At 44.6% G+C, this 13,167-nt stretch overlaps 1 protein-coding gene across 4 annotated transcripts in view; it reads left to right on the top strand.

Annotated features, from left to right (window-relative positions):
• DUS2 (dihydrouridine synthase 2) overlaps positions 1 to 13,167 on the top strand; it is a 66,718-nt gene that overhangs the window by 24,956 nt on the left and 28,595 nt on the right. For 3 of the 4 annotated variants that reach the window (XR_013484522.1, XM_020989298.2, XM_078149412.1), the window contains exons 3-6: positions 6,087 to 6,132; positions 9,959 to 10,050; positions 11,096 to 11,139; positions 12,912 to 12,972. Coding sequence is in view for 3 of the 4 variants with exons in the window: in XM_020989298.2 (XP_020844957.1) it covers positions 6,087 to 6,132; positions 9,959 to 10,050; positions 11,096 to 11,139; positions 12,912 to 12,972 (243 nt within the window). In the remaining variant the exon portion in view is untranslated. Of the gene's footprint in view, positions 1 to 6,086; positions 6,133 to 8,433; positions 8,526 to 9,958; positions 10,051 to 11,095; positions 11,140 to 12,911; positions 12,973 to 13,167 lie in introns of all 4 variants that reach the window. The other variant, XM_020989299.2, reaches the window with a different exon arrangement.

Below are 13,167 nucleotides of genomic sequence, written 5' to 3'. Positions count from 1 at the left end.
ATGGTGGTGTCTTCAATTATTTGTAGATTCATTTATTTTTAAAAAATGAAACAAAACAGTTTTTAAAGTTATAAGCTAGAGACCTCAACATGGCAGAGTGAATAGGAGCAGAATCGCCCAGCTCTCTTGTATAACAACTCTGGTAATTATGAATAAAACAGAGCACCAGGCTGAGTAATGCCCAAGTAATCTGAGGAGAAGCTATCGTTAGTGCATTTTTTCCAACCCAAGTCTCCACAAGGAGATAGCCAAAAGCTTGCAAGCATTTCACTAGAGAAAGGGTTCAGCCAGGAAAAATGGGCCCAAGACCACAGAGCTTGAATGCTGTACAAGGCCAAGGGCAAGCTAGGGAATCTCGGAGCTGTGCCGCTCTGACCTCAGACTGGTGACGGCAAGCCTTCCGGGCCTGGACTGAGAAAGCAGCACTTCAGCTACACTGTGGATTGTGCTGCACCAGAGCAGCCCCCTGGCCTGAGCCGCCCCTGAGGTCCTTGAAGAACATATCACTTAGTGCAAGGAAGAAGCAGTGGCAGGACCCCAACTGTGATGTATCAGGACCACAGTAGGCCCTGCCACTCCTTTGAGAGTACAAAACCTGGTCCTGACACAAAGATACATTCAGGTATTAAGACTGGAAAAATAAGTACTTACAGGAAAACCCCAGTGATAAAGAAATGCTGTGGATCCAGGCATGCCCAAGACATAGACTCAGAAGTGAGGCAAGAGAGCCTTGCTTCATCTCTATGCATTTATGTTCCAATGGTGGGAGAAGTAACAGAGCTCTAAGGTCTTCAAAGGCGGTAGAGGGAGAATATAAGATAGAGGCCTGAGAGTTTTTCTAGGTTTTGATGATTTTTGAGAAAGAAAAGGGAAGGAAAAAAATGAAGTTGAGAAGGATGGATGAAGGAGGTTACTTACTATCTCACATGACTGAGGTGCATGAGAAGACTATGCAAACATGTGAAAGGGTTGGGAGAAGTAGGCTATTACATGAACCTCCCTTTAATTTCAGCCAGACAAAGGAGAGTTGAAAATATACCTACATGTACTCACATATACACATAAAGACTTTGGGGTAGAACTATGTCAAACCCAATAGGGAAGCAGGTGGGAACAGGGAGAAGGGAGAAGGGAGTAAGGGGAAGAGTAGATTTATGGAGAGATCAGACATCAGCAAAATAAACTCCAACTTCAGAGAATAGATCCAAAAGGGAAGAATAAAAGGAAAGGAAGGAAAAAGTAAGAACATGATCAGGGGCTGGGTGAGGGAAAGAGAAAAAGAGGAGAGGAATAGAAGCACATTGCATCAAATATAGATCACTTGTGTTGATCACACTCCCATCTCACCACCCTTTTCTTTGTGAAGGAGAAACCAAGGGAGCAGGGGGATGGGGAGGGGAAAAAGTATAAGAGCATAGGATGGAAGGAAATGCACAATTAATAATCCTAACTGTGACTGTGATAGGATGAACTCACCCATAAAACGGAGAATTCATAACAAGTGAGCAAGAAAAAAGGAAATTATTTGAAACTGTCTTGTCCAGTTATGCCAGCAAAACTTACAAATGAAATGGCAGTGTCAGAGGAAAGAAGTGGATGTATATATAAGAGAAATGATGAGAAGTTAGAAACTTCAAGACTTGGCAGCTGGTTAGACATGGGGGTGAAGTAGAGTGAGGAGTTGAGGTCAGTTCTGGGAGCGAAGGTGGCTGGAGAATGAGGAGTTGAGCTTAATGCTGAGATTATGAACTGGGGAAATGGAAGATTTCTTTGAAATGGCAAAATTCAGGAGGGGAGAGTTTGGGAAGCGGGGGTGGAGTTAGAGTTTGATTTTGGACATGTTGAGTGTGAGATTTCTCCAGGATGTGCAGTTTGAAATGGCCAGTAGGCCATTGGTGATGTAAGCCTGAAAATCAGTGGAAAGACTGGGCTAAATACATACATAGATCTGGCAGTCGTCTTCCTAGAGGTGATGCTTAAACCCATGGTAAGGGATAAACTTACCAAAGAAAGGCACATAGAGGGCTGTGCACACACAGTTAAGGGGCGTGACATGGATGATGAGCCAGCAAAGGAAGGGACTTGAGGCAATGTCTCCATCCAGGGGTTCAGGGGAGGGTAGGTATGGGAGGATTGAAGAGGGAAGAGAAGGTTTGGAATACCTTCTTTTGGGGAGTGAGAAATAAAATGATTGCCTTCTCGTAGTGAGGGCCCAACTGAAATTGAATGATGTAAATTTGTGATGTGCCATGTCAGTGCAGTTGTGAAACTTACTCCAGCTGCATGAGCTGCTCAAAATAAAATAAAAATTGAAGTTATGAGCCTTGGATTTTTGGAACAATCCCAGAATCTGCTTTCTCTTCAGTTGGCAGAGCCTGATTTGTCCTAGTTTGACCATTAAGACAGTCGAATAGAATGAAGTGAATGAACACTCAATTTGAAGCTGGAAGAACCAACGCAGTTCAAGACCAGTCTCTGTCACTTCAGTTCAACATTTCTTAAACTGGAGCTGTACTTTCTCTTTAGGTATTCACATTTCCACTCTCTTGCCCTTCTGGTCCATCCAGAATAATCTTTCTTCCCATAGTATTAGCTATGTCATTCCTCTGCCTGGCATTTAAGGCCCCCTGTCGTCCCCCTTCCCCCCTTGCCAGTCTGCCTTTCGAAACTTAATCTCCTTGTTTTCCTTCACTCTCTCTGTGCCAAGCAAGCTAGACATCCCCAGCCTCCGAAGTGGATGTCATTCTTATTTATTCAAGATGTTCTTCCTTCCACCTGCAAAATTTCTATCCATTTTTGAATTGCTGACTCCCCCAGAAACCCTTCTGCCATTTTCTCCTTGATAACAACCTGCACCCTCAGGCCTATTTCTTTGTATATTTTAGTTATCTGTATGTTTCTAGTGCCCACCATAGTGCTCTGTAGGCTGGAGGTGCTCAATATTTGCTGCTCTTTATTATAAGCTTGCTATATGCAAGATGCTAAATGACTCTGGGCAAATCGATTAGTCTCCCAGAATCTACATGTTCTTATCTGTTAAGTGGAGGATACTTGCCCTCACCACTTCAAAAGGTTGTATTTGGATCAAAGGGGGAAATATTTGTGAAAGCACTATTTAATTATAAAGCTGCTGGTATTCATTTTTATCATTTATTTTATTGACTGTGGACTATTTATTTTTATTATCCCAGGTTACCCACCTTCCTCAGGCTTAGCTTGAGTTTGGACATGATTTAAAACCTTTGACATTTAAAAACATATACTTCTAATCTGGAAAGGTTATGTGGTTTAGAAACATAGCACATTGGGCAGCCATCAGGGGATACCCTGGACTGTAACTCATCCTCCCTAAAGTACAAAGTATGGTTATTCCATTCAGAGAAGAAAGATGCTAACTGACCTGGCTGCATTTTGTATTTGCATTAAGTGACCTGGTCTTTCCCCTCTGTGGCTATTAAGGGAATGTGCCGCCCTCTAGTGGAAGCAGCCTGCATGGAACGCCTGCCTTCATCAGACTTGGTGTAACCCGTCAAAGATGGTAGGGTTTCAAGCTGGAAGGGAACTTAGGGGTCATCTCTCTAAATCGGCAGAAGAAGAAAGCCTAGGAAAGGGAAGTAATTTTGCTGGGTCAGGTGGTGGAGCCAGGATTTGAACCTGTGATCTCGGACTCCAGTGCCAGGGCTCTTTCTATAGCTTCTTCTTGATCAGATCAGATGTTACCTTGGAGCTTATTAAAGGTACTCTTCATGTCTCTGTTTCCTCCTCTCTAATATAGGGATAATAATATTGGCCCCACAGGGCTGTTGTGAGGGTCAGTGAGATCATTTGGCTTAGAAAGTGTGTTGTATGAATTATATCTTTTATCTTCCTACCTTCATCCTCCTCTTCCTCATTTTATAGGTGAGGAAACTACAGCTCAGAGAAGCTGGCCAGAGTCCCATGGCTAATCAGTCAGTGGCTGAGCCAGCATTCTTCCCTGGGTTGCCTGACTCCAAGGCCAATGTCCTTCTCCTCCCTGCCCCCCCCTTTACCTAATGCTGTCTCTGCCTTATAAATATACGGTCAAATAGAACAGATGGAGCAGCACAGGGTCACCACTGGCCTTAATGCATGCTGTTACCCAGAATTGCCTGCAAGAATTCTCCAGGACTATCCTTGGATTCATTTCTCACATTCCTTTTCACTAATGTGGATGGGAATTGGCTTCCATCTCCAAGCCTTGCTTTGTTGGGCACAGGAGCAGAAAGGAGGTGGTGGTCCCAACACTAGGTTATTTGCTTAATGGTCTCCTACTACCTGGTTCCACTGATTAAAAAAAAAAAAGAGACGTTTCACTGTGGTGATACAGGAAACAGAAAACATCAATAAAAATTATTTTAAAAGAAAGACACTTCAGATTGTCAAAAATGTTGGGTTGATTGTTGGATATGAGCCAGTAATTCAGTTCAACACAGGCATCTCCTGCATACCAAACACTCTGGCCAGTGATAGAAGTACAAAGGGGAAATGTGCCTAGGTTCTGAATCTAAGGGGCTTTACAGTGTGTTGGGAGGATATACCATGTCTACAGAGAGTTCAGTGTGATGAGGCTAAAGGATTCCAGACAAAATGCTGTAGAAAAGGTTGAGTGATTAATCAGCTGAAATGATTAAGGAAAGCTTCATGAAGGAGATACCAACTGAGTTCTGAGCTTCACAGGATAGGAGGACTTTAAGGGGTGGAGGGATGTATGTGGGGGGTGGGGGGGAGGTAGGGGGTGGGAATTGCATACCAAATGTGAAGAAACGGCCTGCTTAAATGAGGTAAGAGTTTGAGATACAGTATGAACAGAAACACACAGGGCATGTAACAGAGGTGATGTGAAGTGAGGCTGGAGAGGTAGATTGGAGCCAGATTTTGGAGGCCTTTAATTACCAGGCTAAGGAGTTTGTATTTTATCCCCTCAATAGTAGGGAGCCTTAGAATGTTTTGGAGCAGGGAAGTGACAGGATTCATGCATGGATGAATGCAGCTAATTTTGCTGCCTAGACTTTGCTCTTAATTTGGGATTTTTGTGACTTATTACCCCATCTTTTATCTGGTGAGTAGTGGACACACAGTGTTTTCCAGGACTGAGGTTTAGATGACTAGGAGAAAGAGAGAAGGGGTTATTCAGACTTGCTCGGGACTCCTTTGTGAACATATGGCATTCTTTTTAATTTTATAGTACATTGTTTGTGCTCAAAAGTAGGGGAAGAAAAAACTGAGATATTCACTAAAGCATGTACAGCAAGGCAGGCAGCAGCTAAGATGGCATGTTCCAGAACAAAGCATGGTGATGAACAGACATCAGCTGTAGCTTGAGAGGAAAGATGCCATGGGGTCCTCGTTGGCTGGATCAGAAACGCTCAACTCACTACCCATACCCAGGAACCCCGGATTTGGGCCACCCAGATTTCTCCCTAAACTGAGGGTTGCTGAATTAGGCCGTCCCATTTCTATGTTTCTTGGAACCTTAGAGTAGGAAGAGGCCTCAGAGGTCACCTAATCTATCCTCTGAGAAGCATGAATCTTTGCAGCCGCATCCCCGAAGAGGGACGACCTTCAAGCTTGAGAAGGAATTCGCTGCCCTTTCCTCCCCTCAAACAGTCCGTACCATTTCCAGAGGACTCGGATTATTAAATTCTTCCTTATTGAGCAAAAATTCCTTTTCTTCGTAGTTTCCATTTTGTAGTTAGTCCTCATTGCTCCCTCTGGGGCAAAGCCAAGTCATCCCTCTTCCCCATGACATCCTTCCCGATTAGGGTTAGGGTTCTCTAGGATGAACGTCTACAGTTCCCTCAGACGACCCGCAGAGGGTGTGGTCGCCCTTCTGTGAATGTCATTTCTAAAATGCGGCATCCAGGACTGAGCACATGACATCATTTGGGCTCCAATGGCTGCCGAGTATTTAGGAGAGCATTCAGGGCCTTGAGGCTGTCAACTCTGTGAGTACCCTGTATTGTCATAGGCAGAGGCACTGCTCTGAGAATACTGGGAAGGTCCCATTGAGTCAGAGAGCTCCGCCTGCCCAAGAACTAATGTAATATGCTTTCATTTCTTGACAGGAGCTGATTGACATTAAGATGCTTCAGTGCAAGAGAGTTGTCAATGGTAAGCACAGGGCTCCTCTCTGGCTCTTTGGGGTGTTTTCTATTTCATATGCAATTAGTGCTGGCCGGTTTAAATAGACTTTCATTCTTTCATGTCGTTTGGGAATGATCTTAAGGAGCTGGTGGTTCAGGGCCTAGAGTCAGGAAGGCCTGAGCTCAAATCTAGCCTCAGGCACTTACCAGCTATGTGAACCTGGGCAAGTCACTTCACCTTTTGGCCTTTGGTTTCTCATTTGTCAGAGAGGGATAATAATAGCACCTGCCTCCCAGGTTTGTTGTGAGGATCAATTGAGATAATTGTAAACGCTTAGCACAGTGCCTGGTACATAGTAGGTGCTGTATAAATGTTTCTTGCTTGATAAAAGCCTGCTTCTTTGTGGGAATGGCCAGCAGGCTGCCTTTGTGTTTACGACTGTGAGACATACAGGCTTTTCATTTTGTTTTTACATTTTAAATTTCTATAAGAGCGCGCACGCGCGCACACATACACACACACACACACACACACACACACTCTTCTGTTCTCAGGAGCTAGAGCTCCATTTCTGATTGTTCTTGTTTGTGATTGACTTTGCCAGAACTGGCTGTATCTGTGATATTTACTCACTGATAGGAGTTAGGCTGTAAAGAATGGGCAAGAATTCATCAGGCATAGAGGAAAGGAGGACACTCACACACAGAGAACAGTGTAAATAAAGCTTGTTAAAGCCCTGCAGGGTAGACTCCATGGGGTGGGATGGTGTGAAATCCAGCTCAGAAAGCCAAGGTCATACCAGATCATGAAGAGCTATGGGGAATTAGGGAGAGGGGAGGCCACAACTAGGGGAATTAGGAAAGGCCTAGTATAGGTCCTAGTATTACCTGAGCTAAGCCCTGAGGGAAGCTGGGTATTCTAAGAGGCAGAGGTGAGAAGGGAGTGAATTCCAGGTATGAATCAGTGACTATGAGCACCTTCACTGGGCAGAGGAATACAGTTACAAAAGTTGATCTTAAAGAGTTTCAATCAATCAGTCAATATTTATTAAGTGTCTACTATGTGTCAGGCACTGTGCTAAGTTCTGGGGATACAAAAAAAGGCAAAAGACAGTTCCTGCCCTCAAGGAGCTCCCAATCTAATACAAATATGTACAACAAACAAGTTACATATATGAACCAGAAATAAATAGGAAAGAGCGCTTTTCAGGCCTGGGAGACAGCCAGAGAAAGTGCCTGGAGCCAAGAGATGGAGGGTCTTGCTTGGGAGATAGCCAGGGGGCCGGTGTCACTGAGTTGAAGTGTGTGTCTTGGGGAGTGAAGTATAAGAAGATTGGAAAGGTAGCAGGGGGCCAGGGAGTGAAGGGCTTTGAATCCCAAGCAGAGGGTTTTGATTTTGACCTTGGAACTTCCCTGAGAGAAACAACCCATGACAATCAATGAATCAATACAGGATATATGCAGAATAAATACAAAGAAATAGGACGAGTGGGGCAGTACTAACTACTTAGGGAAGAAAGGCCTCTCAAAGGAGGTAAAACCTGAGCTGAGCCTTGGGGAGATCCAGAGAGTAAGGAGTAAGGTGGAAGAGCACCTCTGGTAGGAGGGAGAGCCTGTGCCAGGTGGATTCAGTTCAATTAATAAGCAATTTATGCCACAGAACTAGAGTCTGAAGGAGTGACAAATGGGGGGAAACCACAACTAATGGCATTTAAACTGTCCATGGAGTTGAAGGGACTGAAGTTCTTAGAATTTTAACATATTATAGGAACAGAGAAGGAAACCAACTTTTAGACAAAAGAAGAAAAGTTTTCCAGAGACGTTAATTTTTTTTTACCTGTCCAGATTTCTTACCTCTAATTATGGAAGAATGCCAAAATCAACAGTACAAGAAAAAAGCTAATGGAAATAAATCCTTTAGGCCAGTGGTTTAAGTACATGTGATTTTCTTGGACAGTGACTTGGACTTAAAGGGGTCAGTTTTTTATTCTTCTAAGGAATCATCCTAAGATGTCCTTGGGGGCACGTACAATGATTGATCTTCCTCGGGATGACCCTGGATCATCAGAAAAGGTTAACAGTAGTGGTAGTGATTAACAGGAGGAGTAGAATCAGGGGATTCCGAGGTCGACAGGGGAGAGTGAGAGCGACTACCTTTTCACTCCACCATCTTGGCTGCCCCGGATGAGGGGATTCCGGCAGTCATTGCTTGTAGTCATTCCTTCCACTTATGCTCATCATTGCCTGGGCTTAGTGTGTAAGCCCTAGGGTTGTGCCTGAGGCAGATTTACAGCTGATGGGCACCTTTTCCAACCCCTTCATTTTACAGAGGAGGAAGCTGAGTCTCCGAGAATTGAATCGAATCCTCCTATGTGCCAGGCACTATTCTAAGTGCTAGCCTTACCCAACATCTTACAAGCAGTAAGTAGCACACACTCTCTCTCACTCACACACACTCTCACATTGTCTCTACCTCCCCAGAGAAGCATTACTAGTAAGTGCCACAGATCTCTTCTGTCATGTTACCTCTAATAGAACTATTATGATGTTAACACTACTATTGCTAATCATTAATTATTGCTGTTCAGGTAAGGTTCCATTATCAATCAATCAATAAACATTTATTAAGCTCCTACTATATGCCAGACACTGTGCTAGGCAGTGGGGATTACAAAAAGAGGCAAAAGACGATTCCTCCCCTCAAGAAGTTCACAATCTAATGGGGGAGACAACAAACAAATATATACAAACAAACTTAATACAATAAATAAGAAATATTTAGCAGAGGGAAGTCACTAGAATTATGAGGAGTTGAGAAAGGCTTCTTGTAGAAGGTAAGCTTTTGGCTGGGGTTTAAAGGAAGCCGGGAAGGTCAGTAGTCAGAGCAGAGGAGGAAGAGTGTTCTAGGCCTAGGGGACAGCCAGAGAAAATGCCTGGAGCTGAGAGATGGAGTGTTTTGTTCATGGAACAGCCCAGAGCCCAGCATCACTAGATCACTGGTAGATTTGAGAATCACCGTCATAGTAATTAAATCCGTGAGAGCTGATGAGATCACCAGATGAAGCAGTACAGAGGGAGAAGAGAAAAGCACTCAGGACAGAACCCTGTAGGATACCTCTGTGGAGGGCATGACCTGGGAGAGGATGTAACAAAGGAGACAGAGAAGGAATGGACAGATGGGAAGGAGGATAACCAGGAGAGAGTAATGTCCTGAAAACCAATATCAAAGAGGAGAGATGATCAAGAGCGTTAAAGGCCAGTACATGGGTAGGAGTGAAGGTGGCAAATGGCAGGTGTGACCCAATGGCTAGGCATTCAGTTGTAGAGAGTAGAATTGAATCAGTTCACCAAGGGGTCAAGATGGAGAGAAAAGGAGAGAGTGGCTAGTGTAAGGGAAATGTCCTGGGAGAGAATTGAGGGGTATAGGGATTGGAGGTCACAGCATGGACATTGAGTAAGGTTATCTGGAAAATTCTCTTCTGTAGACAATCTAATTACACATGGTGCTGGGTCATTGAGATGTTTCTGAAATTGAAAGTTGTGCCTTCTACCTGTCTGTATAAAATCTGAGAGGCAGTTATAGATCCATATAAAATATGTTTTTCCATAATAGCATTGAATTTTAGATATGGAAGAGACCTTAAAGGTCATCTAGTCCCCCTTCCTCCTTAGACAGGTGAGAAACCAGCTGCAAGATCACTGGCTTAAGCAACTGCTCTCTTCCTGTCACAAGGATCCTTCTGCTTCATTGGATCAGAGTAGGCCAATGGGAAGATAGTGTCAATAAGTAAACGTTTTTAAGAGCCTACTGTGTTCTGGCTGTTGTGCTGATTATTCTTCTTCTTTCCACACAGAGGTGCTGGATACCATTGACTTTGTAGCCCCCAACGAGAGAGTCGTTTTCCGTACCTGTGACAGGGAGCAGAACAAGGTCGTCTTTCAGATGGTGAGAGTCTCAAGGCCCTGCCTCACTCGACTCCGCCCAGCTGGTTGGCTTCCCTCCCTTCTGTATTGCTTGCGCTGCTCTTGCTGACTCACATTCTGAACATCACGTGATCTCTGTTATTTCTAAAGTTTGCTTCCTCAGTCAGTACAATGCCCATATGTAAAGCACGTTGCCGACTATAAAATGCTGTATAAATGCTATCTGTTGTTATCGTCATCATCGTCATCAATTATATGTGACCCCATTCTAGCCCCTAAGAGCTGAGTTTTTTCTAAGAATTATAAACATGTATTATAGTACATTTTATTTGAGCCAAGAAGTAGTCTGGTATGTTTTTCTGTTTGAGAATTTAATTTTTATAAACTTAAAGGGAATAATCCAGCTGTTTAGCTTGAATTATTTATTTTTATTCCCTAGTACTCCTCATTACTGGTCTTCATATCATTATCTTCTATAACTGTTTCTTGGGGCCAGAATTAGTTTTTTCCAGAAACTAATACTCAGATTTTTCCCTTGACTTTTGAAAGATGGGTTTTGGGGGAGAGAATTTCTTCTCATGTCTCTATCTCTGGGAGGCAGTGTGGTCCAAGAAACGTCCCCCGGACTCAGAAGACCGGGGGTCACTGCAGTTTGTCCACTTCTTCCCTACATGACCTCGGTCATATTACTGAATCTTTCTGGGGCGTAGCTTCCTAATGCATGAAAGGGAATGTTGGGTGGTGGCCGGGGCTAGATGATCTTTAAGGCCCCCTCCAGCTGTGAGTTTATAATCCTCCCCTTTGTTCTCTGATTTGAACATTTCTTGGTGTCTTTTCAGAAGTAGATCCTAAATGCCCTTCTAGCCTTAAAAAGCATCAGCATCAGCTTAATCCCCTGGTTTTCAAATGTTCCCATTCCTTAAACATCGCTCTTTATACAACAGTTAATGAGTCTGATGATAATGTCCTTTAAAGAGAGAACAGTAGCTAGATTCCTCTCTCTCTATGCCTCTTGTGTCTAGATGCTGGCCAGGCTTGTTGTTGAATGTCTTGTTCTGTGTCCCCAGGGATCTGCAGATGCTGAGCGAGCCCTTGCTGTGGCCAAGCTTGTGTAAGTTGTGCCCGAAGCTCATCGGAAGCTTTTCATCTGCCCCTGGAGGCCCTGGCTGTGGTTCTGCCGTGACCTGCATTGGTGACGGTGGCGCTTGATCAGCATCTCAAACTTCACTCCAGCAGCACTGAGCCACAGTGGGCCATCTACTTTCTGATGGGGGCTGCCTCGGTCCCTCTAATGAACTTTAAAGGCCAAGTCAAGGCACGTGGAAGTCCCTGTGACTGAGGTGTACCTACAAAGGCCAGAAGAGGACAAGCTGACTTATGAGCTGCGTGGGGCCGACTTTTCAAACATAGCTTTTCTGAGATACCAATGAGGGAGTCTTAGAGCCACAAGCATAGCAACATCCACTGGGGCTGCTTGTAAACAAATGTGAGCCTTGTGGATCCCTTCCTAAGTCAGGTCAGACTTACTCAAACAGCTCCTCTTTCTGAAGACGCGGAGCATCTGCTGTTTATATCCATGACGCTGAATGGGACAGCCTGCTTTCTTCTCCCTTTGTGTCATGGAAAGACCCCTAGCTCCAACACTTAGTAGCTGTGTGACCACAGACAAGTCATTTACCTTCTCGGAGCCTCAGTTTCCCTCTCTACATAATGCAGTTAATCATCCTTGGCACCACCTAGCTCACAGGGCTGTTGTGGGGAAAGCTCTCTGTGATTTTGAGCTGTTGGTGTTATTACACGTGCTCTAGGACAGGCCTTCTCCAGGCTTCACTGCAGGGTGGAGGTAACGCTGAGGCTGTCAGAAGAGTGTAAGCCCCTGCAGCCTGAAAGGCTTTGCCTTTGGGCTCCCAGAAGGCAGGGTTTGTGTGCCTGATCCTCAGGCCAAGCAGCTGCATTTGGTTTTGAGGGGCTCCTCACCATTAGGGGCACGCATTCAGTTCCTAAAGAAGTTGTGATTTGCCTTGGTGGGGGGGGGGGAAGGGGTTGCCTGCGCCAGAGGAATCATGGGTCTTTGAAATGTTGACATCATCACACGCAGAAAAGGAGGTAGCTAATCCCCACTTCCACTGAGGACAGCAGAAAGTGCATGTGCCTGTTGTTAAGGTAGTGGCGTGTGTGCATGTGTTGTGTTCCGACAAGCAGCAGCTCCAGGCCAAAATAGCCTTCAGTGACCTGTGCAGAACAGAACCTCTCACGGGCTGAGTTTGGTGAGCTCCTGTGATTGTGCACTTGAGGTCCTGGGGCATGTGTTGGCTTTGGAGAGGTCCCACCTGAGTAGGGAGTGCTGCATCTTAGCTGTGTGGCGGGATAGTCAGGGCTTCCTTCTCTAGCTGTGTCTTTGAGAGCTGTGATCAAACACCATGGTTCTATGGTCAGTAAAGTTCCAAAGGCTTCCTCAGCTCCCTTACCACCAAGTGAAGTTGTTGTGTGCATCCTCGAGTGATGTGTTGGGCTCAGAGGATCATCTTCGAGTCATGTGTGCATGGTGGAGCAAAAGATCTCTGGGCACACCTGTGCTTGGAGGGGCGTGTGAGCTCGATGGAACTTGTGCACTCCTCCCACCAGCACAGGTCACAGCCCTCCACATCTTCCTATCTATCCTTGCAGAAGTCCTCCACAGAGGATTCCCCTAGCATGCTGGATGCCTCCTTAGGGTTCTTTTATTTTTTGGGGGGTACCAGTATAGCTCTCAGACTGGCCCTCTGTTGCCTCTAATCATTATTATATGATTAGCTTACCTGCTCCCCTTGCCTTTTCTTACTTACGATTTCTTCCTTCTTTGAGTTAAATATTTATTCCTTTTGTTCCTTTTTTTTTTCCCAGAGAGAATGATGTAGCTGGTGTTGACATTAACATGGGTTGTCCAAAAGAATACTCCACTAAGGTAAACTGTTTCCTTTTGTTTTAGATATGAAGAGTGAAACATATATGTGTAATTTTTATACATTAAATAAAATCCTTACATTTGCTTTATTGAAATTCATGGGTTCAGTCATCATCTGATCTGTTTTTGTCTTTGAAAAGATAGTCCAGATGTGACAGCCTGACTGACTGAAGTGTCTGGGTTCAGTAAAACATG

This window comes from Phascolarctos cinereus, unplaced genomic scaffold (assembly GCF_003287225.1).
Source record: "Phascolarctos cinereus isolate Bilbo 61053 unplaced genomic scaffold, phaCin_HiC Scaffold_2;HRSCAF=192, whole genome shotgun sequence".
Classification (NCBI taxonomy): Eukaryota; Metazoa; Chordata; class Mammalia; order Diprotodontia; family Phascolarctidae; genus Phascolarctos; species Phascolarctos cinereus.
The sequence above is the reverse complement of the archived record's forward strand: the minus strand, read 5'-3'. Positions and strand labels throughout refer to the sequence as shown.